This window comes from Idiotropiscis lumnitzeri, chromosome 3, assembly GCF_059441095.1.
Source record: "Idiotropiscis lumnitzeri isolate Australia: NSW breed Sydney's pygmy pipehorse chromosome 3, RoL_Ilum_1.0, whole genome shotgun sequence".
In the NCBI taxonomy this organism is placed as follows: Eukaryota; Metazoa; Chordata; class Actinopteri; order Syngnathiformes; family Syngnathidae; genus Idiotropiscis; species Idiotropiscis lumnitzeri.
The window spans coordinates 22,508,438-22,536,110 of record NC_142393.1 but is presented as its reverse complement, the minus strand read 5'-3'; the positions used below and the strand labels follow the sequence as shown (position 1 = coordinate 22,536,110).

Below are 27,673 nucleotides of genomic sequence, written 5' to 3'. Positions count from 1 at the left end.
TAGTCTCGGTCTTTATGGATTATATTTCTCCCTGATGGACAAGACACACACCAGATACATGATGCCTGTTGAAATAATGGCTTAAATGATGATTCAAAAACTGATTAATTATTTCCATGATATAAAATCATGCTGTTACTCTATGGCCTAGTGATGTCACGGGCCGAAGTCGAGGTCGTGTCTTACAAGATTTTTTTTTCTAGATTTTTAAATATTTTGGGTTGGGGTTGTTTGTTTTTTCTTTTCCTCTCCATTTACCTTTTTTATACAGTTGGTGAAATTTGTGGTGACAGTTTGGACTATTTAAATTAATTTAGTTCAAGATACAAGTTTTTTTGAAGGTGGACCAAATAAATATTGGTCAGGAGGTAGCGAAAGGATAGACCATAGGTCACAGGATACTTCATAGAATGAGAGTGACTGCCGCTGACTTGAACTGAAACACTGACAAAAACATGTTTTGGGGGCTGCCCTGCCAAATATAGGCCCTACCCCGAAAAAGGTTGTTTTATTTTTTTGTTCTCTTTTTGAGCCAACCTCAGCATGTCTGGCTGCCAGCTCATGCAGCCAGAAGCCATTTTCACACTGAGTCAGATATGTCGATGATGATGTCATTAACAACCGTTATTGTGCTTAGTCAGTCCAAATCCATACCACACGCCAGATTTATAACATCTATGGTGAAATTCCGATTTAAGTGAGCAGTGAGAAGAAAGAATGTTCAGTTTGGGTCTTACCTGCCACAGAGATGATAAAGGACGCATCCATGGGGTCGATGCCGAGGGTTCTGGCTCGGGCAGACAGGTGGAAGTAGGGGATGAAGTATGCCAGCTGGCTGAAGATCACAGACCACGTGTAGATGCAAAAGAACGGGTCCTTGAGTAAGGAAAAATCGAGTACTTTGGCTTTCGGGGGGCTCTCCTCACTTGACATGCCGGCATGGACGGAGGGAACTCCAACCGGTGTGGACCCATTCGTGGTGCCGTTGCGCTCCAGGGAGCCATCGTCAGTGGGCTTACACAGACCCACGTCTTGGTGGATCTCGTGGCCATTGAGAACCAGTCTGTTCAGTTCAAGGTTCTCCAACTGCTCCTTGGTTCCCTGAGTGCAATCCAGCTCCTCAAGAGGAGGATGAGGAGGGGATGGAAGTGAGTCCGATTTGGAGATGCCGTTGGATAAATGCGAGGAGCCATTCTGGCAACTTTTGCTGTTGTCCTTCTCTGAGGAACTCTTAAGGGACGCGGCTGGGCTCTTTTGGCTGGGGGAAGCGCAGCTGGGTGAGATGGGGGGTTTCACTTGGATGGGGCGCAGGAGCATCCCGGTGGCCACCAGGTTGAGCATCAGGCCACCAAGGATCAGCAATGCGCCTGCCGGCCACACACGGAGGTGCCAAAATGCCAAATATAGCCAATACGTTGAAATCAATACAATGCATTTGTACCGCCTACCTTGCCAAGCATATTGGTCCAAAAGCAGCTGAGTGAACGGAGCCAGGGCGAATGTCAAACCCATGCCAGAGCGTCCAATTGAATACGCCGTCGCTAACCTCTTCCGGAAGTAGAGTGCCGTGACCACGGAGAAGGATTGGTACAGTAGTGCGAAACCAATTCCTGCATGGAGGAAACTTACTGAGCATTGGTTCTCAAAACCTGCAAGCTGTAGTTTTGGGATCTGCTAAATAATTTGCAATAAATGATTATGTTGTATCATTATTGTTTTTTTGTTTTTTTTTTACATGCACACATAGTAGTAATTTTTAAGAGGGGGTCCCAGAGTCATGACAAAAATCCACAGGAGGATATTTACTGCTCACCTACGATGACTCCCATGCTGATGTAAAGAAACGCCACGCTGTTGGCAAAAATACTAATGAGGAAGCCGCCGCTGACCAGCAAGGCCCCCGTAATGGACGTCACCCTGGTTCCTAACTTGGCGCAGGCCACCGAGGCGATGGGCGCTGATGGGTGACAGCAAAGAGAGGAAGCGTGAAGAGACAGGCACACACACAAAACGCCTGACGAAACAATCACAGCACAGGACACATTTCGGGATTTTTTTTTAATATAGTTTAACGCTTTTCAAATTTCTTTTGTTTTATTTCTTTCTTTAACCTTCAGAACAGATAAGTTTGACATACACAATTGTAATCGTTGGATATTTCATGGAAAATGCAGTCTGACTGAATGAGTGTTGAGAGGTTACAGATGGGGAGAAACGACAGAACAGAGGAAAAAAAAAAGGGAACAGCACAAGACACACCCTGTCAGGAAGTGATGCGACACATAGTATGCATGACAGGACAAGACAAGATGGTGCTGTCAAACCTCCAGAGAGACGCAAACTGGACATGATGGAACCGATCCAGCTGATGCTTTCTGCTGTGCCCCCAAACTCGTCTTGGAATGCCAAGAAGAAGATCCCAAAGGTCTTCAATGTTCCCATCACCAGGACGTTAACCTAGAAACCAAACGAAAATGAGAGAAAGAGCACAGAAAGGTGCTGTTTTTGCTCCGCCTTCCACTTTTTCTTGTTGTTTCAATGCTTTTCCGATCGTTCATCTCCACATTACCAGGAAGCAATGCAGCACTATGAGCCAGCCCCATCCCCCATCTGGCGGCTCCTCGTACTCCTCGTCCTTTTTCGTGGCGATATCGTCCTTCCTGAAGAGCTTCATGGCTGCCCTGCCAGGAGGGAACAAAACAAGTGGACTTTAAATTTGTGAAATTTAAAATGCAGACTAATCTTAAGCAATATTGAGATGTACAGGTAAGTTAAATCGTTTCAAAAGGGTTTTTTTTTACAACCTAATCATTTTAGTTGGACTTAGTTCCTCTGGCACATTTCTACACATCGGCTAGTCAAGAACCTCTCGTCTTTTTGGTTTCTTGCATGAATTTCGACGGTGTCCCAGTTCACATTGATTCTGAGTCCTTTTTGTGCTCTTTTTCAGGCCGAGGCTCGAAATCAGGGGGGCGCAAACATTTTGATTGGCGGGCCACAGTGGGTTTTAAAATTTGACAGAGAGATGGATGGAGTGTTTTGGTAACCTCACCTCATCGGAGAAAAAAAAAATACATTTAATTCTAAATGAAAGTGAACAAAAGCATTACAACAAAATATATGTCTTTGACACACCACAGTATTTAGAAAATAAAACATTTCCAAGCTTAATTCATTTCATTTTTTTCAAGTTCGGCGGGCCGGATTAAAACATTTAATGGGCCGCATGTGGCCCCCAGGCCGTAGTTTGCCCACACCGGCTCTAAATAATGCGCCTTTGCATTGCAGTTTGCGAGGGAAAATGTATTTTGCGCCTCATTCATACATATATAAGCAGCTGGCGAGCCACAGCTTCAGGTGGCTTCTAGTGCACCAAAACACATAGTGGAGTTGCTCCTAAATCAGTAATCATCGACTACGTGGTGCCGAATAAGCGACATTTCTGACAGGTGTCATACTCTCGAAGGGATGACGAGAAAAGATGAAGAAGCCATGCTAAATGCTAATCTAATCTAAAATTGACACGGCTAGTGCGCAATAAATTGCTTGGGTGATTCTTTACATTTTTCACACTTGTCTGACTGCAACTGTGGTAAAACATCAACATGAAACTCTGAAAAGCAAAATATCAGGGAAATTAATAAATTGGATTCTGGAGAGAAAATCTTAAAGTCTAACTTACTTCAGTTACGGTGTACATCAGCCAGGTGGAATGGCCTAATTCATCAGAAATTTCAGTTGTTGTTTTTTTTTTTACTACGTTTGAGTTCCACACAAATGTACTCAAAATTACATTACAGCATAATTTTTTTGTAATCAATTTAGCGTTGCTTCTATAAAACAAAAATACAGTTTGATGCTATACATAATGTGAATTTTATAAATAAAAATTGTTGATTCTATAAAGAAAAATAAAATAAGACTATTTTTTCAATCATTATATTGTCATATTTTTTTTAATAAAACCCTTATCACAGTTCTGTGGGTTAACCCAAAAAAATAAATTCTTTGCAATCTTATAGCGTTAATCCTCAAATTAAGTCACTGATTTGTAAATCTGTTCCGCAAAGGGAATTAAAATGTTTCGAAAGTTGAGGTCCTTCTTAAATGCTCTTTTCCAGTTGGTTCTTGGTGGGCCTTGTTTTATTTTCCCATCTTGGGGTGTTCGAGTCATTGCTGTTTTTGAATTTGTAGCAGTCCCAAGATGTTTCCTGCTAATTTAAGGTGACGGATTGTGATTATTTTGTGGAGTGCTCTGACGTTAGCTATTTGCAGCATCGCTTCATTTATTACATGATCTCTGTAACACACTTTCAATATTCTTCAAAGGTATCGGTGGTGTGTTCGTAGTGGAAGCAACACTTGTGCTCACTCCTCATCACTCTTGGCCATCATCTATCATGACGCAGGAGAAATGATGCACAAAGCTAAAGACATGTCAAAACTCACAAAGTTAATCCTGTCCCATACCGAAGATGGTTTGAGGATTGTTCTATGTCACCGAGGCTATGACAGATGTGTCGAGTCTGCGTGAAATACAGCAGAAAACGATTCCTCCTGTCCCGCTTGAGAAATAGAACAGTAACTATTAAACTGAAGTATTTGTAAGGAGAGCCATCGGATCTTCATTCCGAGAAAACGTTTTTGTTTCTATTTTGACAGATGATGGTGATACAAGGTCCAAAATAACACAAAGCAGCTCGTGATGGATACACATGGTCAAAAACGGTGACGTTCTCTCGAGTCCTCATCCCTAAAGTTGACTTATTGCAACTTTCACTGCGAAGGAGTTTTAACGTCAAGACATAAAGTCCAAAGTTGCGAATCAATAATACCTGCCTTGGGACCTCTCACACAACCGATAACGCGCACGCAGCCGCCGGAGGAAGGTCTGCAGCTCAGCAGCAGATGATCATCTGCAACTTCTCAGTGGGGAAGCTATACATAAACGCAATGCTGTTGACAGAGAGTCAGATATTTGCTCCAATTCCAAAGATAACAGCGCCAATACATTATGGCCGCCGTACACAGTGGGCCAGACCACAAAAATGAACAACCAGGCTTGCTCATCAGACGATCTGGCGTCGCAGTATCGTCCGCGCCAATAAAAGTCTGACGGTCCCACGTGGACTGTTAGTGTTTTTTGCCTTGTTTTGCAGCTTGCTGAGTCCCACCCATTACCCTGTAGGCTTGCCTTGCTTGCTCCTCACATCTGCCTTTCATCAGCCCTGCCCTGTCATTCAGCAGTCCCTTTTAGACACATTACACAACAATGACATTTAAAAAAAAAAAAAAAAAAAAAAGGGGCCCTGAATTATGCAGCTTTTACTTCACGGACATGGCGTACTGCCGCCTCACTGTGGGATTTTTACAAGTCTTTCTGTAACACGTGTGACGTGTAACACAATAGTGCTGGAATGCACAATGAGCTGCAGTGGTGTGAGCAAAAACCTCACAATGACCTTGGGATTGCATCTTTTCGCTCTGTAACAGGAGTATCCTTGCATACTGTAATACGAAACAGGATTTCAACAAGAAATTCCTGCTCCTCAGGTCCACTCTCCTGGTCCCAACACTACTAAATAATACATGTGATAAATTCAAGCCAATGGCAATCAATTAAAGGAGAGTTTGCAATTTTCTAGAAAATCATATTTTGTTACATTTTTATTTTTTAAAACCGTTGGAATTACATAAGTGCATGAATAAAGTGATGTGTTTAAAAAAAATAGTTGCCCTGTCTGGCCACAATACCCAAGAAAAAAAACAACTGAGAAGGTTTCAATCATGCTTGTGCATTCACAGGCACACATTGAGCTACAGGAACTATTGCTGAAACTATGGCGGAATATCCAGCACAGCCGCGTCTTTTTGCCATTAACGGCATATGACTAGCAGACAAAAACGGAGAGAAGGGACCTCAGGCATCCGACGGGATTTAGAAATGGGATGGAATTTGCAATATTTCTGCTTGACAGGTAAGATTAGTACGTCGTTTTAATCAGGGGTTTGCTGGACATTGGTCATTTTGGGAAAATGTGTTGGCTTTCCCGAAATGTTGGCCGGTTGAACCACGTGAAACTGATGCATTTTAAGGGTCTTCATTAAATGGTCGTGTTGGCACGTCACGATGAAGAAGTTTTCCCCCAGTCCAAAAAATAAGGTGGTTTATTTTATCTGCCCAGCCTTGTTAGCAGAATTGTAAGCAGAACTTTCTGGTGATAAATTGTAAACAGAAAAAAATATTGACTCTCGAAGTGGGTCAACGTTTGAACATTCCGCAGGAACGTGCTTTCTTCGAGCCACCCACATGTTTAAAGTTGTTACATTTATTTTACAAAAAATGTGGGCTGCTTGGTTATAATTGAACTAATTATAAAACATGACATATAACATGTTTTTAAAATAAACAATTTCTTATGGTTTACATAATTTATTTATTTATTTATTTAAACGCATCTGTAAACCATCTGTCACATGATTAAAAATCAAATGTAGCCCATGAGCACAAATGTTTCCACAACCCCGATGTAGACTTTTATTTTGGACTCTGGAATGAATGATTCCAAATGTTATTGATCTCTATGGGGAAATTTTGTTTGGAAGGTCAAGCAAATGGAAGCCATGGAATGCATTGTGTTGGAACTTTAAGGCAGCACTGTATCTTGTTTAGAGTTAGTGGCCTGACTCAATATAAGTGACTTGTATAAGAAAGCGAGACGCCTTTAGGCAGAGAGCGCAGAGCGGATTAAAAGAGGAATGAATTGGACCAGTGTACCGCTGGGGAAATATTTGCCTCCCATGTGCTTTTCATAAGTTGTCCGCCGAGCATGCCTGAGTGCATATTTGGGAATGTGCCGAGGGTCTGCGGGTTCGAGCGACGGGGGTTGTCGAACGGCACCTCGCGGCGAGGGTTTAACCGCCTCGTGTTTGGGCACGCTTCCACGAGGACGTACAACACGCCCACACTCCTGCTTCAATAGTTTACACATGATGGACGGCCCCTGGCCACTTCATTAGGTACACCTGTACACCCTAAACAGGTCATTTTTAAACTATTTAGATTTTTTTACTCTTTCAAGATTCCCCCATGATCCTTCAAAGGCGCACATTATTGCGGCAACCTGGGAAAATGTCTTCATACAGTTTTTGTTTCCAACTCCCCCATAAACACTGTCTGACTTGGACTGTTTTACTAATTGAAGATTCCGCGCCATGACCCTTCAAAGTCCAGCTGGTGCATCTTTCTGCGGGAAAATGTCTAAATGTGGCGGTAATACAGACAAATGTTTCACTGTTGCCCACGTCGCATAAAAAATACTCCCATTTATGACACGGACAGTTTCACAATTGGACAAAAAATGGACACCATTACCACCATTGTCCTTAACTTGATAAGAGACACCTTGCACTTATGATGCAAATGGTCTTTACTATCATCAAATATTGTTCAAAAACACAAAATCTTTTCGTGAACATGGCATACTTTTTAGAGGAACAATTTGTAATTATTCACATGTTAACATCCAACTGCATGTTTTTCCTACCGTCTTGCCACACATCTCAATTAGTGCTGTCAAGCGATTACATTTTTGTAACTAATTAATCGCAAAAGATTCCATAATTATTTGCGGTAAATCGCATTTTTCTACTACAATTTTTTTGTGAAGCTTTTAACGGGTATTTACTTGAAAAATATCTTGTAATTAATGTACAATCACCAAATATCAATTTAATATATATTTTCAGATATATTTTAAATCAAAGACTGTTCTAATACCTTTCTGCGATCCTTGAATACGATCTGAATGGAGTCATCTTTACAGGATTTTTTCTTAGAAACAATTCAAAAAAATTATACAGTACTTTGATGTAAGCACCACACTGCAGCATTGATGGTTTGCAAGGCCCAGTGGTAACTTAAGCAGGGTGTTTTGTTCTGAGATGATGCGCTAATGATGTACAGCTAATATGGCATCGTGTTTGAATTTGGCTTTTGGAAGATATGCAAATTAATTTTGAAGTTAATAAAACTGAGTTAATTGATCTAAAATGTTTAATTGCGTAAATTATTTTAAAATTAATCTTTAGGTAACGCTTTCATTTCGACAGCCCTAATAAATATGTATAAATATATATCCTGCAATATAAGGCATTTTAGTTTTGTGGCGTCTCAGTCTGAGAGCAAGATCAGAGCGTTTGTTTCCAGTCTGAGTACAGTCCTGGCATTCCTAATTTTAACCTTGTGATGGCCAGACACTGTACTTGTCATGAGGCGTAAATGAATGACTTCTTTTACTCAATGCTTGTTAAGCTCCCAAAAAAGTTCACTTCTAAAGTCCCAGCGTTGCGAATAATTTACTAGAAAAATCATGATGATTACCTGTTACAGGTTAAAGGTTTTGGTAAAGAGACACTTATATTGTTTTAGAACACGTTACTTTCAAAAGGTTACGCATTTTGGAATGAACACAATTGCATAAATAAGCACAATGTCAAGCTATGAGGATTGTGCAGCTGTATCTCATGTTGAGGCCAGACAGTGTTTTGGTGTTTGCGGGTGCTATTAAAAAACTCCACGTCGGAGGTTTGGACTAACTCAACCCAAACCACGGCTCACGTTACAGGGCGAGGGTCTCTTCAGTGTGTTCTCGCATATGATTTCACAATCCTCCAAAAGGGGATGCGACCATTTCTTTACCTTGACGTCAGCCAAGCGTCTCCCCGGCCTGAAATGTTAACCCTAGCCTCCCGTTTTAAGTGGGCCAGATCGCCTCAGAATTTAACTTTGGTCAACTGTTTTTCTTACTTTGCTCGTATGGTCTCGGCCACACTTTGACATGAAGTTTCAACCCGCTTTTTGCCTGCCATCTTTTTAAACATAAATACAGCGGAGTGCCGTACATAAAGTGCCTTTCAGGACCCGCTGTCATACAGCCAGATTTTTTTCTTAGCAGCAATCTTCACGGGTCACTGTGACCCACGGTTTGTTTGGTCATTTAAAAAAAACATATTCATTACATGAAGATGTGCTGACATGCATATTAGTCAATCTCCCACACTTTTTTTTACGAAAATAATTTATATGTAATGCCCAGTTAGCAAGCTGACTGGGTACCGGTTAACAAAAACATTTCACATTTCTGAAAGGTGCCCTGCGATTGGCTGGCAACCAGTTCAGGGTCTACCCTGCCTACTGCCCGAAGACAGCTGGGATAGGCTGCAGCACCCCCCGCGACCCTTGTGAAGAGAAGCAGCTTAGCTAACGGATGGATAGATAGCAACTAGCCACTGTTTCGGCCTCCATTGAAGAAAGATAAAAATGATGGTATTACTGTGACTGATAAAAATTGTAGAGTTTCTAAAAAAAAGGGGCAGCTTCTCGAGAATGACAGGGTGGACAACTATTCATTGTTCAGCTGTTCATTGTGATCATGAAAACAGAATATGCATGATCAAAATGACTTGTTTTATCAAATAACTTGTTGTGTAAAACTCAACCAACTAATTTAATTGAATTTATTTAATGAGTTTAAGTTCATTTTAAAAGTGCGGTATGTGGGATATACCAAAGTAATGCACCTTGTACATGCATTTAAAAAAAATTTATAAAATGAAGCAAACATATTTTAAGAAACTGCAAATCTCAGAGTCTCATTATTCTGCTACATTTTTATGATAGATGACTGATTCTGATCACCATTCTACAGTCTCATCGTCTCGACTGGTACAGACTTTACATTTGGTTGTGGACACATATGATCAAGTTTTTTTTTTTTTTGACGCCCTGGAGGTAAGGGAACAAAACTCCCGATGTGTCATTATATAAGTTGCACTCTAAGCCGAACTGTCTTTTTTTTTTTTTTGCTGGACCTCATATACCCTGCCTTGTGCTAGCATACACAAACGAATCTATTAGTTTTGTTATTCCAGCTGTCAGAAGGATTATGGCAAAGCAAACAATAACGAAGCAAATTGCATAGACCACTATGAGCTAATACGAGGGAAAGCGCCAATTGAAACCATGGAATAGAAACTATATACGATACGTTTTGGATGCTAACAAACAGGAATTAAACCTTTGACACCATGCTCCACCGATATGTGATATGATACGGATATTGACAGAACTCCGAATTGTTGCACTTTGGGAGTGCTCCAATTCCAAAGTTAGGGTAGTGTGAGCGCATTTTTCACAATTATTAAAGAATACGTAAAATAACTAAATCAAATCACTAAAGCTAAAATTCACCCCAAAATTCTGTAACGGAATATAATAAATAGCGCTTTTCTACCTTCGATACTCAAAGGGCTTTAACAATGATTCCTCATTTACCTACTGATGTGATGACGCAGCATCAAGGGCAACTGGTGGTTCAGTATCTTGCTCAAGGAGACTTTGACATGGTGACAAGGGTTGGGAATTGAACGCACAACCTTTGGTTTGGGAGACAATTACTTTACCACTGAGCTGCTACTGAGCCATGCCAGACCCGAAAATAGAATAAGAATTCTTAAAAAAAAAAATAAATAAATAAAAATTATAGACACATACACATATGTATATATATTTTTTTTTTTAAGTAAAACTAATACCAAAACAAATTTCAACTCAACAAATATGTTAAAAAATAATAATAAAAATGAACTCCTGAAACTAATACAAATGAGAATTCTAAACAAAATAAGAAATAACTCGAATGAAAAAATCCTATTATAAAAAACTAGTATAACCCTGGCACTTAGACACTCATTTGGCAGCAACACATAAAGTGGGTTTAATGGTGGTTAGCACCTGCAGCTACTGTACATTGTCTGCTAATTATCATTTCCCCGCTTAGATGCTCTGTGATTTTTCTCCTGGTTCACCCTGAAGGATTTTGCTTTCATCATGGAAGTAACCAATGTTGGGTGTCAGGGGGAACTGAGTGTCATGGGGGGTGGTAGTGGGGGATGAGGTGTGTGTGTGGGTGTGTGTGTGTGGGGGGGGGGGGGTGTGGGGACCAGGTCCACTGTTCACATTCTGCGCTCAATATATGACACGCTGGCAGTTGAGGCTCCACTCATAAATTGATGCTTTTTTGGGGATCTCTCGCAACTGTAGCTCAGCATATGAAGCATACTACAACGCTACGACACTAATACACTACAACACCACTGCATTATGACGCAACTACACTATAATACACACGACAGACACTACAACACCAGATCACAACATTACCACACGATGACACCGTACAACATTTTCACTACAACACTACAACACCACAAAACAACAATACAGCACCACACTCCATCACTACAATACTAAAATACCACGATTGCACGTTACAATTCCAAGAAACTCCTCAACTAAAACACTATTACACGATGGCTCTTCTACACTCTAAAACTATTATGCTACTACAATACAACACTACTGGGATGAAACACTACTGCACTACTACATTCCAACAGTATGACTCCACAACACTATGACACTATGACCCAGCAATACTTTACAATATTATGATACGGCAACACAACTACCTTTGAAATTATGACACTGACTCTACAACACTCCCACACTATGACACTACGAAGCAACAACACTATGAAACTATTACACAAACACTGCAGCATAATCGCATTGGCAATCGATGGCTGTGTAAAAAGTCACAGTGTCCGACTTCTGAAGGCCGCATTTTTGTCACTTCCGGGGCAACTCGACCGCATCTGGTTTCCAAATTCGAAAAGGGCAATTCACAGGCTGGGTCTTTTGACGTCGTCAAGTATTCTTCCTCATGCAGCCTCTGTGGATTTTCAATTTGGACAGGCTAATTGTAAATTTAGACACCACGTGCAGTCGAGTCATGCCGAAAGTAGCGTCATGCGACCAAAAATGCGGCCTTCGGAGGACCTCGGCTGTGCATTTGAACACACACTGACACTAGAAGACGACTACACTATGAAACTACAACACAACTACATCATTAAACTACAGACACTGACACTGAAACCCAACTACACAATGAAACTATGACACAACAAGATTTTGACGCTACACAACTACAATAGAAGTATACTGCATTACATTATTGCTTTTAGCAGTTGTGTTTTCTTTGAAGGAGACAAAATCGGAGTGAGAAACACGCAGGATTAGTTTGACAAGTAGGAAGTCAACTTTCTGGACTGTCCTCTCATTTGCAAACAGAATTCTTTACAGGTGTTTTGGTACTGTCTGGCTCACTACTTCTGTCCTGTCATGTACCATTGCAACTTGTCACATCATTCCTCACAGTATGTCAATGTGGCACAGTTTAAAAGGGAATGACCCACCAACCAAACAAGAGAGTTTTTTTTTTTAAAGGGCAAAAAGAAAATAGTTTCACCTGTTGTGCTGGTTTGCTTTGGAACGAAGGTCAAAAGTCATCTTCTCTGCGCGACATTCTCAGCTCGAGCGCTTCAGACTTGACACCTGCAGCAAAATAATGAAGCAAGTTTAACATGTCACAAATATCATGCCGACAATGGTAATGCTGTTGGCTTCCTTCAGGTAAGCGTATGGACAGTACATAGCCCACAGAGGTAGAGGCGATATAAAATCTGGGCTGGGACGCCAAATTGGCTCTGTGAAAAAGCGTAGTACTTTGATGAAATTTACCAGATTGAAGCAGAAGAAGTTGATAAAGTCCAGTCAGGAGTGTTAAAATCATTTCTAAGCGGCAAACTGTTGAAACTGAGGAAAGCGTGGTGAAAATGCAAAAAATAAAAAAACGTGAAGATGAATTCGGTAACAAGAATAACGGCGTTTTATTTTATTATTTTACTGCATTATATTTTTAATGCAATATATTTTTCATTAAGATACTCCATATGGCACTACCAATTATATTTGTAAAGTAGGTTTTTCAACGGATAGATGCGGAAAAAAGTCTCACCCAGCTCATCTGTGAAATTCAAGCTCTGACATAACTGTACTGACCAACAAACGGCAGTCAATGGTGCCGTTGTATCTCTTTGGATTTGAGATCATGTCGGCTTGACAAATTTACCAAGTACATTTGGGGCACCCAAAAACCTTAATGGGTCAATTTTATCTGCTGCATGTTTTAAGAGACACTTCGATGATCTTAACATTGGCACTTATATAATAGGTTTGCGTGCCAAAATGACGTTAGTACTAAAATGCTACCCCTTAAAAGACTCTGTAGTGATTTAAGGTTTTTTTTTCATGTGATGAGATTTACAACAAATTATCACGTCCCCTTTTGGAGCTCGGCTAGTTATTTTTTTCCGGTTTCAGGGTCTACTTAACAGCAGGGAGAAGCTATGAATAGTCAGTGAATTAGCTGTGAATGTTGCTTGAATTGTGAGTTCTGTTGTCCAAAACAGTGATCAAAAGCCACCAAAATTCAAATGCACATTACTGCTTTTTTTCCAGTTCAACTGGTGAAAGTGGAAAAGCGTTCTGCACAATAGTTTGGATTTATTGACATCAAACTTAAGATCATGTGATCATCTCACATAATCAAAAATACGGTGCACTTATTACCTTATTTCTCCAAAATGAATTGATAAAAAAGAAAATGATAACTGATTTCAGTATGCTGATCAAAAAAAAACATAAACTGAGCTTGTTAGTGAAAAATGGGCCATCTTGGCTGGAAAGATACTTTAAAACTCCAAAACCTTCATGGGTCAGTTTTTGCATGTTTAAAACCCACAAAAATGTTAACAGATCATATTGACCTACTGGCTAGATATCCATACATCTTCTGTACCGCTTCTCCTCACTAGGGTCGCGGGGGTGCTGGAGCCTATCCCAGCTATCTTCAGGCAGTAGGCGGGGGACACCCTGAACTGGTTGCCAGCCAATTGCAGGGCACACAAAGACGAACAACCATCCGCGCTCACACTCATACCTAGGGGCAATTTAGAGTGTTCAAACTGCCTACAATGCATGTTTTTGGAATGTGGGAGGAAACCGGAGTACCCGGAGGAAACCCACGCAGGCACGGGGAGAACATGCAAACTCCACACAGGATGGCCTCACTGTGAGGCCATCGTGCTAACCAGTCTTCCACCGTGCCGCCCTCTGGCTAGATATTTAACACCGAAACATGTTAATGGGTAAATTTGACTCATGTTTTTTTTTTTGTGATAAATATGCAACCAAAATATGAATGGTCAATTTTACTGGTTGTATGTTTAAAATGAAATGTTAACGGATAGATTTGATCTATTGCATGCTTAAAACCCCCAAAAATGTCAACAGGTCAAATTTACTCCCTGTACGTTTAACACGGAAATGTTAGCGGGTCAATACCCATTGCATTTTTAGAACAAATAAATGTTAATGTTTGAATTTTTGTAAAAAAAAAAAATTAAATACTGTTGGTGTTTTGGGACATTTAGAACATAATAACGGCTTTTCTATTCATTTCAGTAGAGAAAGTCGATCTGAGATACGAGTAGTCTCAGGTATGGCAGCGGCACGAAATCAATTCGTGACTCAAGGCACCACTCGCTGCACATTGCTGCAGACTTGCAGTGCAGTGCAAAGCAGACATTACTGTGCTGAGGAAGGGAGCGATTACAGTCTATAGTGAACGCCGAGTTTGAGCGCTTTACACGCAAGACGCATTATTATCGCACGGGGTGCGAAAAGGGGGGCTTACCTCATGCAGTAGCTGCCAGTTGTTATCTCCGGAGCGCAGCCGGGTTGCATGGTGGTAGCGTCGGTGTGGTGCCCCCTCTACTCACAGCCGTCCTCTTCTTCCTCCCAGCGGACGCAGAGTGACACTTAGTCAGCGCATGTCATCGTCATCTGCAGGCCACCTGTGAGGAGAGCGAACGAGGGTGAGAGGGGGGGGGGGGGCGTCGAGGAGAGGGCGGGGGGGAGACGCACTTTTAAAGCCAGAAATAACTTATTATATTTTTAGAAAAGCCAAAGCAAATAGTCGATAGTCGTGTGAAAAGAAGATTATAGAGAGAATTAAGGAACCCCAAACCTGCAAGGCGCGCCATTGGGGACTCTTCTACTCCTGCGGCCATAACTTTGCACTTTTGGAGATTGGGGGCCTGGGGAGAAGGGTGTAGTGGTGGTGTTGGGGCTCTGCCTCGTGCCCGGGATCTTGCTTGTACCTCTACACACGGCGGCCGCGTCCACTCTGCATCCTCTGACCTTCTGTTCCAAGACTGCGAGCTTGCAAGTCAATCAGAGGGGCCGGGGGAGGGGGGACTGGATGGAGGGTGATTTGGCAACATGGGGCTGAAGTGGGGTTGGTTTAGCGGCACTCGTTCACGTGATAGAGACACCACAGATTGGTCGTATTTAAACCTTCCGATCCCCGTTTATTATTATTATTATTATTATTATTATTATTACTATTATTATTATTATTATTATTATTATTATCATCATCATCATCATCATCATCATTATTATTATTACAATTTGACCTCATCCTAGAACCGTCACTGTTGATAGAAGTAATTTAGAATTAATTCTAAATAAATTTGAGTGGCGTCTGAGCACCCATACATACAACTTGAGACCACCAACTGGCCGCCGGCGGTGTAGCAGGCGGCCAAAGGATTGTGACAGCTGCGGTTCATCTGTTCCAACCTCCTAAAAACGAAATGACATTTTTTGTATTTTTTTATGCACTATATAATATTGCAATATATAAAAAAACGCATCGTCATGATTTAATTGAAAGGAATATAAAGAGTGAAATAGTTTCTTAGCCATTTTCTTACTTCATGCAATGGATACTGTGCTACAACTTCAGGTGTCCACGCCTTGGTCAACAGGCGGAAGTATAAATGCTGATATAAAACACCTATACATATAATGTACAGCCTGTCACAAGTTACCCCTCCGGAAACAACAGTAATATTAGTCAATATTTGGTTCCTCTCAACCGACACAGCAAAAGTGACGCAAAAAAATTCAAAGACACATTTGAATGGGTCGCAGTCTATTGTCTCTCTTTTACAAAAGGCTACCGAAAGAAATCATTTAGTGCATCCAGCACTCGAACTCGTCCCACCGAGGATCGAGTGAAGTGAGGTTTGACTAAAAATACATTTGCAAAGCCAAGTTGCATGTCATCCGATACATTTTGCATAACAGAACGGAACAGACTTAAAGGGACACTTATATTATCTTCAAATTGGCACCTATATATTAGGTTTGAATGTAAAAATGAAATCAGCACTAAAATCCCCACCCCAAAAGACTCTGTTGTTTGTGTGTGTTTGTGTGTGTGTGATGAGATTTACACGAATTGGCACGCCACTTTTTGGAGATAGGCTTATTTGTTTTTCCGGTCACAGCGTCAACATCACAGCACGGAGACTAGCGTTGTAATATTGATTGCTTAGTCAGTTCTGTCGTCTAAAACGGCGACCGATCGCCATCAAAATGCAAATGCACATTACTACTCGTGTCCACTTCAACCTGTGAAAGTATAAAAGCTTTCCATTGGAGAGTTTGTAATCGGTCCCTTCAATGACTCACAGTATGGGGAGAACGGAAGGGGGCGTGGCCATATTTCTCATTAAAAGGAGGCGCTTCAAATCCTCACTTATTTCCTAATTTCTCCAAAATTAATGGATAAAAAAGAAAATGATAACTAATTCCAGTTTCCTGTTAAAAATAAATGTACGCAAACTGAGTTATTGAAAAATGGGCCATCTTGGCTGGACAGATACTTGAACTAATCTTTGATGTTGAATTTGACAGTAAACTTCAACTGGGTATGACGATAAACACCCTAAAAGATATCTTCTGACAAACTTCTGCTTATCGGGTGTTGAATTCAACGCCCCCAAACAGCGGCAATATCTGAAAATATAAAATTACTGCAGTATATTTTAATTAAGAAAAAAATAATAATACGTAGTATGTTCAATAGGTTAAGCTCGTCGTTACAGCTAAGGTTGTTTAAAATTGCTCAAGCAATAAAATAGTTAACAAATTAAATTTAGTGGGAAAAATAATATTCTTTTGCTTTTGACTCAACATGAGACTGTCACTGTTCTGCTATTATTCTGCTATCTATTTTAAATGTGTTTGTGTTTTAATTTGTGTTCTAATTACCTGCTAATTTATATGACGGCATATTGAAAGCACTGTTTTGCAGCTCCAGCTGTTGTGAAATGCACTATATAAATAAAATTGTATTGTATATATATTTTTAATGTCATTACACAAACGCTTATAACTTCTGCTTAGTCGCCAATAACACCGAAATGAGAATGTTGATTTTCTTTTTTGTATTATCCCTAGTGTTAAAAAAAAAAAATAATTAATTAATTTAAAAAAAAAGCTATATTATGTTTTTTTAACCATGCTAAGCAGACAGATGCACTTTCAAGTCTTTATGTCCAATGATGACTTCAAAAATGACACGTGTCATGATCAAGGTTATAATTCTGAAAGAAGGCGCATCCTCGTAACTGCACTTCTGTACATATCATGAAAATAATTACAGAATTACACACTCAAGGGGACAAACAAATATGTTTGGGACAGACAAACATTGCAGGATTTTCTGTACAGTTTCTTTTCAAGTTGTTTTCAGGAGGAAATCTTGTGAACGGCAACAGTGACAGTCCCATGACTCCTCACCAAAATATTCCTAAAATATACACAGGAAGAAAGCACAAATGCATATTTTTTTTTAAATCATCCTGGTAACAGCGCAATGTAAAGCATTGCAATTCACTATACATTTAGAACATGATAAATATTTAGTCTAAATGTCACGACTCAAAATGCATCATGACAGACATTTATTAAATAAAACAAACATGAAAACACTGGACAAAATTCTGTTCTAGGGGCACCACAAATGTTATTAAAGATTCCAAAAAGTAAACATCACTGGAAATTGAGGGAGTTGCCACTAGGTGGCAGTTTAGCCACACAAACAAAATTCAATCCATGTTGCAGTTCATACACTTTTATTCATCCACATCTCCAAAAGGCTGATGCTCGCAAAGAAGTTCAATCATTTGTGTCAGTCATTTCAGACAGACTAACAAAATTAGTGCTGGCGCTCACCCGGAGTCGGACTCCAGGCATACGGTGGGCGTGTCCGTCGGGTCTCTGGTGAGAGCAGCAGCCTGTTTAGCCAAAACCGACACCACACCCCCATGCTCATCTGACAGCGAACCGCGGCCTGATTGGGGGTCAAGGAAAGGCAACAAATGTCGACAACACATCAGTCAGAAATACACAACTGGAACACTCTAACACATTATTCTTACTTCAAAGCTTGTATATACTATTAAATGCTCTCACACAATAGAGCTGGACGATATAAAATACATTATATGTAGAAGACGATATATCGCAAAGGCAGTAAAAAGTCTATCATGTCACTTCTCTAATAATGTCTATCATCATTTGTCATCTGCATTGCCACCTACAACGGTAAAATAAGAGGTTTCATTTAAGGGGAAAAGCTTTCCTTTAGCTTTTGACTCAACATGAGACTCTCCCTGTTCTGCTGTTCTTCTGGAATCTATTGTAAATGTGTTTGTGTTTTAATTTGTGTTCTTATTACCTGCTAATTTATGTTACACCATATGGAAAGCGCTTTGTTACAGCTCCATCTGTTGTGAAATGCGCGATAAAAATAAAATTGTATTGATTGGTTGGCAACCAATTCAGGGTGGACCCCGCCTACGGCCCGAAGACAGCTGGGAAAGGCTCCAGCACCCAACTGTTTATTTTCTACTCGCACACAAATCAAAAACAATCTTACATTGACTCATGATTTTTTTCAGTCTCATTCAAAACAAGTACTCACACAATATGATTTTTTCCACTATCTCTCACACACGCGCACACACCCCCACACGCGCGCACACCCCCACACACAGACGCACACACAGTACTAGGGCTGAGCGATAATTCAGTATGTATAGTGATTGACACGTGACCGATATCAATGGAAAATGCCGTTGCAAAACATTTTTCGATCGAAAGAAAAAAAATTAATAAATCAGAGCAAACCCGACCCCAGAATTGCGCATGTCGTAGGCAGCATGCAGCCGCCTCCAAACACAGGTAAACCAATGAAGAAGCTGCCACATCGTTAATTTAGCCCAGTGCTTCTCAAATTGTTGGGGGGGGGGGCTGGAGGGGCATGGAACAATGCTGAGGGGGGGTGCGTGTGACCATGTGGAACATGTTTTTTTCTCGCCGTACTACAATAAAGTGTTATTGCACATCCACTCCAGTAGTTGGCAGTGGAGCTCTCCTTGCCCATTGAGCGCAGCGAGTATTAACTCTACGGTGTAGGTTTGTTTCGCAACGAAAATGCTATTAATTAAAGTTGCGGCAGAGAGTGGGTGGTGGGGGTGCAATTTTTTTTTCTTCTTGGTGGGGGGCGTAACAAAATAATTGAGAAGCATTGCGTTAACCTCTTATTAACTGTTAAGTATTGTGTTAAAACATATTAATCTAAAGCCAGCCCTTTTCTCCAGTTTGTTATTTTCAATAGTATAAAAAAATGAAAGAAAATTCAATATAAATAGGTATCGATCTATTGGAAATACTTATAATGTCATATAATTTTCAGTCATATTGCCCAGGTCTGCACTGTGCAGTTTTTTTTTGTACTCACACATGTAACTGACTTGTTTTTGCTCATATTCAATACTGAAACGTTTATACTTTTACACTGAAATTGTTCTCACACTGCTCACTTCATTTCGCTCTCATTCAGCACAGAAATGTTTCCCTTTTCGAATCAAAAAGTTACCATTTTTTTTAGAATAATGAACTAGTGACGTATTTAGTGAAATACACTTTGGGATTTCATGATATGTGTTCGGTACTTTATGTGACAGTTGTTTTGGCAATGGTGTGCTCGAAGAAGTTCGATAACCCAGCCTTAAGTTATACAAGTTCCTGGAAAAATCTGAAATCTATTTTTGAGCTGAGCCGAGAAAAAAATGACTTGTGACATGAAAGTTGACTTACATGCCAGGTTGTGTCCTTGCTCGTCCGTACAAAGAACCCCAACCACTGCTGGATTCTTCATGCTGCGAACCAAGCGGCGGAAGAGAATAAATAAAAATGATGTTTTCTTGCGTAAATACTAAACATACAAAACCAGAGAGGGACTATTAATGTCTTACGTGTCGTCGAGGTGTTGCTCCAGTGTAGATTCCATTGCAATGAATCAAATAAGAGAAATATGGAAGAAAATTGGGCGACTTGTTGATATTTTGTTGCTTTTCCGGTGAGAAGTCAGCTGACTGCAGGTCACGTGCTCAACACTACGAATCGCCACGCGGGCTGAAGAAAATGAAGAAACGCGTTTTAACAAAGGTCAGCACAACCACGACCGCAAACGAACAACACGAAAATGGAAAAAATATTTCCAAATGTTATGGTGCAAATACTGTTCCTGCTGCAGAATGTATGCACAATATACATGTTCTAAATATTAGACTGTTAAACGTACTCACACCACGGGTTAATATATGAATGGACGAGTGCTGCATTCGAGGAAAGTCGGAAGTCGGACGAGGAAATGTGCTCAAGAACGCTCGTTTAAATTGGGAGGCCCGTTGCGAAGTCGGGTGGAAAAAAGGATTCCAAGTTAACCAAGCGATTTCAATGTGATGTCACTCGACAATGGCGACGCGAGGGAGACACAGACCGTGAATGGCAAAACATAAGTGGCAAGATAATAAACAAACATAGCTTTAGTTATTTATCTTTCAAATTAATTTCGAGATTCAAACTTATTTTATGTAACACGTTATTTTGTACTAGGGACGATCCAGGAAGTACTAGTTGGATTGTCGCAGTGTCTAAAGCAGTCCCATTGTTTTGTCATTGATATGGACAAATGTCAGCCGTCTTTCAGGAGGGCTCCCTTCACATCCGACCCTTGGCAATTGCCTACAACAGGTTGAATAAGAGTCATATTCTATTACAGTATAGTGACTCTCAAAGTATGGTACTCTACACTTGTGCTATGTGGGGCCTTTCTTGTAGTATTCAAAATAATCACTGAATTAAAAAATAATAATTTAAAAGACGAGATACAATCTATCATTAAAATGAAGCTTGGAGCTTGCTTAAATGCTTTTTTCCCCATAAATTCAGCACAGTACATTTTTTTTACCTTTTAAATATGGTACATTTTGCAATTATGTTGTATTTACTTTTAGCGACAATATATTTGTATTTAATTGTTAAGAACTACCTTTTTTGGAACATTTATTTAAGTAAGATTTAGAAATTTTACCTGCAATACATTTAATTTAACCATTAATTAAAGAGTGTTTTACTTTCCAATCTTTAAGATCAGCGTCAATATTCAAACAGTACATAATGTTACAGTGGCTAACAATAATACTGTTTTAAACATACATTACAGCAATAAAACCATTGCCTTACCATATTTGTAATTGGTTATGATGGTAGAATTTGAAGAGCTATGATTTTTTGGGGGGTAGGGGAAGTCCTACTATGTGAAAAAAGTTTGAGCACCACTTCTCTAAGACATCCTCATGAAAATGTCGAACTATTGCTCACATGAGGCATTGTATTGATCATAAGATATGACGTAAATGTGATGGGCATAAACCCAGAGCGTTTTATTTGTATAGCATTATTTTGATGGATTCTGATGATTAGTCAGCCCTAAGACAGGCGAGCCTCAGAGGCGGCGCTGCTGACGGGGCAGAAATAACTCGATATGATTATGTGCCTGGTACATTGGATGAATCCATCAGCGGAACTGCGGCAGGTTTGCATCCTAATAATGCTCATGAAACCTATACACTCAATCAAAACCAGACACACACACACACACTCACACACTTCCTCTGTGACATAGCGTTGTTTGGTTGCATGCAGCCACATCCCAACCTTGCAAAATCAACCAAAAGAGTCAAATCCCAAATGGAGATTGGACCCATAATTTGGTGGTATGCGGACTGAAATTCATGGCTAAAATAATGTGATGACATAAGTGTGCACACCCTCTTACAACTGGAGTGTGGCTGTGTTCAGAATTAACCACTCACATTCAAACTGACGTTAAATGGAAGTTGGCACACACCTATCTCCATTTCAAATGATTCTGATTCAGCCCAAATAAAGTTCTGATTTTCTAGTAGGCTTTTGATGATTTTTTTTTTGTTTGTCTTTGAGCAGAAGCCCGAATATTTTGTGCTAACACTGACTGCTATTTTGAGATGTTCATGATTCCCTCGAGTTTGTCGGAGGCCCCAACTGAAGAAAAGCAGCCCAGAAGCATGATGTTTGCCACCACCATGCTTCACTGTTGCATTCGTGATGAGCAGTAATGTCCCAAATGTACCTTGTGAATTATGGGCAAGAAGATCAACCGTGGCAGATTTTGTTCAAATCTGGTGAAATCATGTTTGGAAATTCACGGTAGTTTGATGTAGAAATCAATGTTAATTAACACAGAAGTTTAAGCTTTCTAATTTAAAGAGAAACTTGATATCATGACAAGCCTATGTAAACATCTGAACTTTATTTTGGGGTGAATCAGAGGCATTTTAAACGGCGGCATGTGTTTGCTGACCCCATTTAACGTCTTTGAATGTGATTGGCTCAATCTGAACACAGCCACATCCGATTTATAAGAGAGTGCGCACACTTGTGCAACCACTTTATCTCTGGTGTCTATTTTCACTTCACCTCTTAAAAACATTTTGAAAATAAATTCAATTAAATTCCACAGTTTATTTGATAGGCACAGTTTTCTTCCCACCTCAAAACCTTGGTATTTGAACAGGGGTGTGTAGACTTTATTTGTAGAACTTTCCCATATTTATTCCAGTTTTCTTTGAATCAGCTGAGTCACAGAAACAGACGTTTGAAAACCTCACGCAAGAAGCAAAGACCAAGGAACCTCCGTCCAGCAGCTTGTGGATTTAATGCATTTAATGAATCGGCCGTGGGGGTACCTCACACAGGGAGTGGGTGGGAGGTGATCTGAAGTGAGGTGAGGGAGCCCGAGTGGATAAAGCGAGCCGGTAGGGCAGCGTGAGTGACTGCGGGAAAGCTTCACAAGAGGATCTATTGTCATCATGAGCTTCCAAGTGGTGCTGCTGTCTTTCCTCCTTGCATCTGTGAGCTGGTCCAGAGGAGCCGTCATCACAGGAGTGAGTTATTAACATATTTATTATTTTTATGTTTATTTCAGATTGGTATGTTTTTGAAAATCTGTTAAATTGATTGGCAGTTGTTATCATTCAAACTCTTATAATTGTTGACAAGAATGTCATTCTAAAGTTATTTTTCAAACTTTTAATGGCCAGAAATGTCCCTGCACAAAGATTTTCACTAGTTTTAAATTGCAGCTTTGCGATGCGTAGGCTGTTTCTCATATTGTTTAATGTGCTTTTTCCATGAAAACTAAAGCAAATGCATCTTATTCATTACTGGTTTAATTACAACGGTTGTGAAACACTTCTTCATTTGTGACTGCATGAATGTATTATACTGCCGCCCTAGTGGCCATGTCGCACACACCAGCATGAGCCGCAATGAATTTATAATGATAAAGATGCACAAACTGTATATTTACATTTACGATACATATTCATAAATGGCAATATTAGCAGGCGTGGGCAAACTATGGCCCGGGGGCCACATGCGGCCCATTTTAATCCGGCCCACCAAACTTGAAAAAAAATTTAATGAATAAAGCTTGTTAATGTGACTGTAGAAAAAACTCAAAATTTCAAGGCAACAAACCAAATTTGGAGTTGGGCAGTACAACACAAATTATTGGATTAAAATGGCTTTCCCACATTTCACAACAAAGAAATAAGAATTTACAGACCTAATTGTCCTATGTATTGTACCCAACTTAAAAGTATGAGTAAAAACAACTTAACAAATGGTCTTGGAACAAATAAAAACTTTTTTTTTGTACTATCGAACAATGTAGCCATTAATATAAAAATGATGACTATTTAAATTTTTTAATGTTCCAACTTAAACAACTGTTTTAGCCCCCCAAAATACAAGTTGTGTTTTTTTAGTAGCATTACTGTTGGCAGAGAGTAACTACGCAGCAGTAGTATCGCGTCCAACTATTTTCAGGATCAGCAAACCAGAATTTCTGTATTGACAGAGGAATAACTACACACAACCTGTCTCGTCTGACAGTGTGGAAGAAGTGAAGACTTTATTATGAGGCGACAAAGGATGAAAGGAACGTTACATCATAAGCATGCATGTAACAAAGTATGACATCATAAACATATACCTAACAAAGTAAGGACTTTGAGAGCACATCTTTCACAATTACTAACTACGATCCTTTACTCCACCTGAAAAAATGAATTAATTATTGGATACATTTGTCAGGCAATCCTGGTTTTGTTCATTGACAGGCAAATCCATACTTAAACTCTATGCTGTCCTACATTGGTGCAAATTTGTCAACTTTATTCAAGCGCAATCACCATGCCCATGATATTTATCCACTAGAATTATTTGATCCGCTTCAGCACAAACTAAAGCCAAGCTCATGTGCTGTATTCCAATGCAAAAGATGTCTTGCGATATAAAGTGAAAAGTGATTATGCATGACAGCGTGGAGACCACATCCTCCTCCTCCTTCACATCCACCGGAGGGAACGATATCCTGGCTGGAATTGATAGCCGCTTGTAAATAGATCAGAGCGATGAAACAGTACAAAATGTGCGTGGGCGCATGGAAGTCCAAATGCAATTCCACCAAAACAGCTTTCATCATGTCATGGAGAGAAGATAGAGAGTTCTAGAGTACTGGAGCCCAAAAAGAGAATGCGCTCGAAACCGCTACCTTCTTCTTTTCACCTTCTTACATTAATTGTCTGTATCAAATTGTGAACGGTGGATCGAAGTATATTTATACATAAGAAATGGATGATTGCTCCTTAATTAAAGTTTGACACGCCTGATTTAGAGTCTCCAATGAATTTAAGATGCACATTTTAGGAATGTGGGAGGAAACCAGAGTATAGGAGCAAATCATGCAAATTTTGGGAGCCATAATTTATCAAAATAAAATACAACCCCTTCTTGGTTGTCTTTTTTTCACTGTGGTTGAGAGTGGATTAATGACTACTCATCCATTATCTGAGCTGCTTTTCCTTCCGGAGCCAAACCCTGCACCTCTCGACTGTGAGGCGGACAAGCTAACGAGTCATCCACCCATGCCGCATGACTCTTTATCTGAATTTTTTTTAAATGCAAAAGATCAATACAAAAAATTCATAAAAATGTTCCTAAAGGAATGTGTTGAGAGTCCAAATGTATGTAAGGCATTTTAACTGTTTATATGTTGAATTTGAGTCACAATTGCTTCAAAATACATGCTAGAGCGAGGGCACGATTAAAGAAGCATTTGGCATTTGTGAGTGACTAAGGTGTGTCGCCTACAGGCTTGCGAGCGAGACTTGCAGTGTGGCTTGGGTCTGTGCTGTGCTGTCAGTCTGTGGCTGAGGGGCCTGAGGATGTGCGTCCCGAGGGGTACGGAAGGTGACCTATGCCACCCGCTGAGCCACAAGGTGGGACATGCAAACATCCACATCATGTAACGTATTTAATAATTGCCGCACATCATTCTGTTTTTTTGGGGGGTTTTTCCCTGAGGGCGCGGGGGTTATTGGGTTGCAATTTGACCCATTTCGCAGGATAGCAATTCAGTAAATTGAGACAAAAGTTTTGGAATAAAGAAAAAAAAAGTAGAATAATTTCGGTGTCACAGTGAAGCACCGGTTAGCACATTCGCCTCAGAGTTCAGAGGCGCCGGGTTTGATTCCAGGCTCCAGCCTTACTGTGTGGAGTTTGCGTGATCTCCCCTAAAATGTTCTCTAAAAAAATTAGTCCAGCCACCTTTTTAATCAAAGTATTTCTTATTATATGTATTTATTTTTTTATTTGATGATTTTCTAATTACAGTAGAGTCATTAAATAAATGCAATTGTTTTAAATGCATTTTTTATTCATATTTTGATGAATTGTAATTCTAATCTTTAATACTATTTTTAATTTTTTGTAAATCAATCAAAAAATAAGGCCAGCAGACAAATTAGAACGGTATTATTTCTTGGATTTATTTTTTAGATGAGCCGCCAGTAAGTGCAGAGGTCATTGATAGTCGGCGGCGACAAATCATCACTGAATGAAGAGCTGTTCACCCTTCCTCCTTTCTTGCCCCTGCGCAGGTTCCCTATCCGGGCAAACGGCAGCACCACACATGCCCCTGCCTCCCCCATTTGGTGTGCACCCGCTATGCTGGAAGCAAGTACAGATGCACCGAAGACTACAAGAACATAGAATTTCAATAAAGAGCCAGATGGATCCTTTGAAAGACTTTTGGGGATGAAAAACACATCCAGGTGATTCTGTATTTAATGCAGTGTTGGGAAAAATATGACCCGTCCATCCATTTTCCAAATCCAAAATGTTACGTCAGTTGGACAATAAATGTCACATGCCAAAGGGAATCACGTGGCCGTGCACCAAAAACAAGTTACGGAAAGGACGTCAGGCATTTTCAAGCGTTTTGTGACTCATTAATGTATTTGTTGTACTGAATGTTGTTAATTACTGACACTGCTGTTGCCATTAAAAGATGTGATGACACGCTCAAGACCAGTTGTCGCTCGATTTACTTTTACATCATTCACATTTACATCTCTTGAATGGCCAACGTACTTATCAAACATAACATTGAGAATAAGTTTAAAATGAGCTACTTTTTATATTTTGTTGATATGCCCTAAAGCTGTGTGTGTCTTAATATCCACTCAAGCTTTACCCTGCCTACAGTCCGAAAACAGATGGGATATGCTCCGGCATGTCCACGACCCTTGTGAGGAAAAGCGGTTCGGTTAAGAGATGGATGGATGACTTATGTTAAGTTATAGAAAATCACATATAGGTGAATTGCAAGTTTTGACTGCAAAGATGCACAGGTTCACTTTTTGGTATGTATATTAGTGCGGCATAATCCGATGTTTGTATTGTGAAAATAATCCCATTCAAAGCTATGTGTAGCAGATCAATCACACCCTTTTGTAGTAAAAAAAAAAAATCAAAAGTTATTGCAACACTCATTGTCAAAACAATCACCGTCAATGCTACATACCTGTGACATTAAAATCACACAATTGTGCTGTCAAAACAATCATTGTGAAAGCTACCAAATGGTCTAACAATCACACCCTCGTGTCATTAAACAGTCATTCTCAACATGTGGTTTAACAATCAAACGCTCACGTAGCTCTCAAAATGATGTGCGGCATAACAATCAGCGGTAGGAGATTGGACAAGAAAGGGTCACTCCATTTGTGTCATGGTGTCATGCAATGTGGCGGCTTTTATCAATGTTGGCAAAATGTGATTTTTATCTTGCTTGTCGTTGCTGCACTCAAATGTCAGATTTAACGCTCAATCCAGTATAAAACCTTCTGGGATTTTGAAAGACAAGCAAAAGCGTGGACTAAGAGGAAAATATCAAGCGGCCTCCTTTGAGTCTGCGACCAGACGGAGCCTCAAAAGAAGCAAAAAGATGACACGATAGCGGACCGTAGACTGTGAAAAGGTCTCAGAGTGAAAAATAAGAGCACAAATGAAATCTTTAGCCTTTATGCTGGAATTAGCCTGCTAAAGTCA

At 40.0% G+C, this 27,673-nt stretch overlaps 3 protein-coding genes across 5 annotated transcripts in view; 1 reads left to right on the top strand and 2 right to left on the bottom strand.

Annotated features, from left to right (window-relative positions):
• Window positions 1–15,204, bottom strand: part of slc16a4 (solute carrier family 16 member 4) — a 29,127-nt gene extending 13,923 nt beyond the window's left edge. Inside the window, exons 1-8 of the mRNA XM_088289534.1 lie at window positions 14,997–15,204; window positions 14,664–14,823; window positions 12,375–12,460; window positions 2,570–2,681; window positions 2,325–2,457; window positions 1,814–1,957; window positions 1,449–1,610; window positions 738–1,367 (exon numbers count right to left, since the gene is read on the bottom strand). Coding sequence (XP_088145660.1) covers window positions 738–1,367; window positions 1,449–1,610; window positions 1,814–1,957; window positions 2,325–2,457; window positions 2,570–2,681; window positions 12,375–12,415 — 1,222 coding nt within the window. The 5' untranslated portion in view covers window positions 12,416–12,460; window positions 14,664–14,823; window positions 14,997–15,204. The remainder of the gene's footprint in view (window positions 1–737; window positions 1,368–1,448; window positions 1,611–1,813; window positions 1,958–2,324; window positions 2,458–2,569; window positions 2,682–12,374; window positions 12,461–14,663; window positions 14,824–14,996) is intronic.
• prok1 (prokineticin 1) lies at window positions 14,740–26,733 on the top strand. 3 transcript variants are annotated; one of them, XM_088289537.1, is made up of 4 exons: window positions 14,740–14,844; window positions 22,972–23,160; window positions 25,435–25,560; window positions 26,221–26,733. In XM_088289537.1, the coding sequence occupies exons 2-4, from the start codon at window positions 23,086–23,088 to the stop codon at window positions 26,341–26,343; spliced, it is 324 nt and encodes a 107-aa protein (XP_088145663.1). In that variant the 5' UTR covers window positions 14,740–14,844; window positions 22,972–23,085; the 3' UTR covers window positions 26,344–26,733. The 3 variants fall into 3 exon arrangements, with proteins under 3 accessions (XP_088145663.1, XP_088145662.1, XP_088145661.1); XM_088289536.1 differs by having other exon boundaries at window positions 22,851–23,160; XM_088289535.1 differs by lacking the exon at window positions 14,740–14,844 and having other exon boundaries at window positions 22,169–23,160.
• Window positions 17,408–20,632, bottom strand: lamtor5 (late endosomal/lysosomal adaptor, MAPK and MTOR activator 5). The gene is made up of 5 exons (XM_088292317.1): window positions 20,479–20,632; window positions 20,146–20,305; window positions 19,988–20,049; window positions 18,059–18,176; window positions 17,408–17,633 (listed from the first exon to the last, which is right to left on the bottom strand). The coding sequence occupies exons 2-5, from the start codon at window positions 20,178–20,180 to the stop codon at window positions 17,573–17,575; spliced, it is 276 nt and encodes a 91-aa protein (XP_088148443.1). The 5' UTR covers window positions 20,181–20,305; window positions 20,479–20,632; the 3' UTR covers window positions 17,408–17,572.
• Window positions 26,734–27,673: the final 940 nt, after the last annotated feature.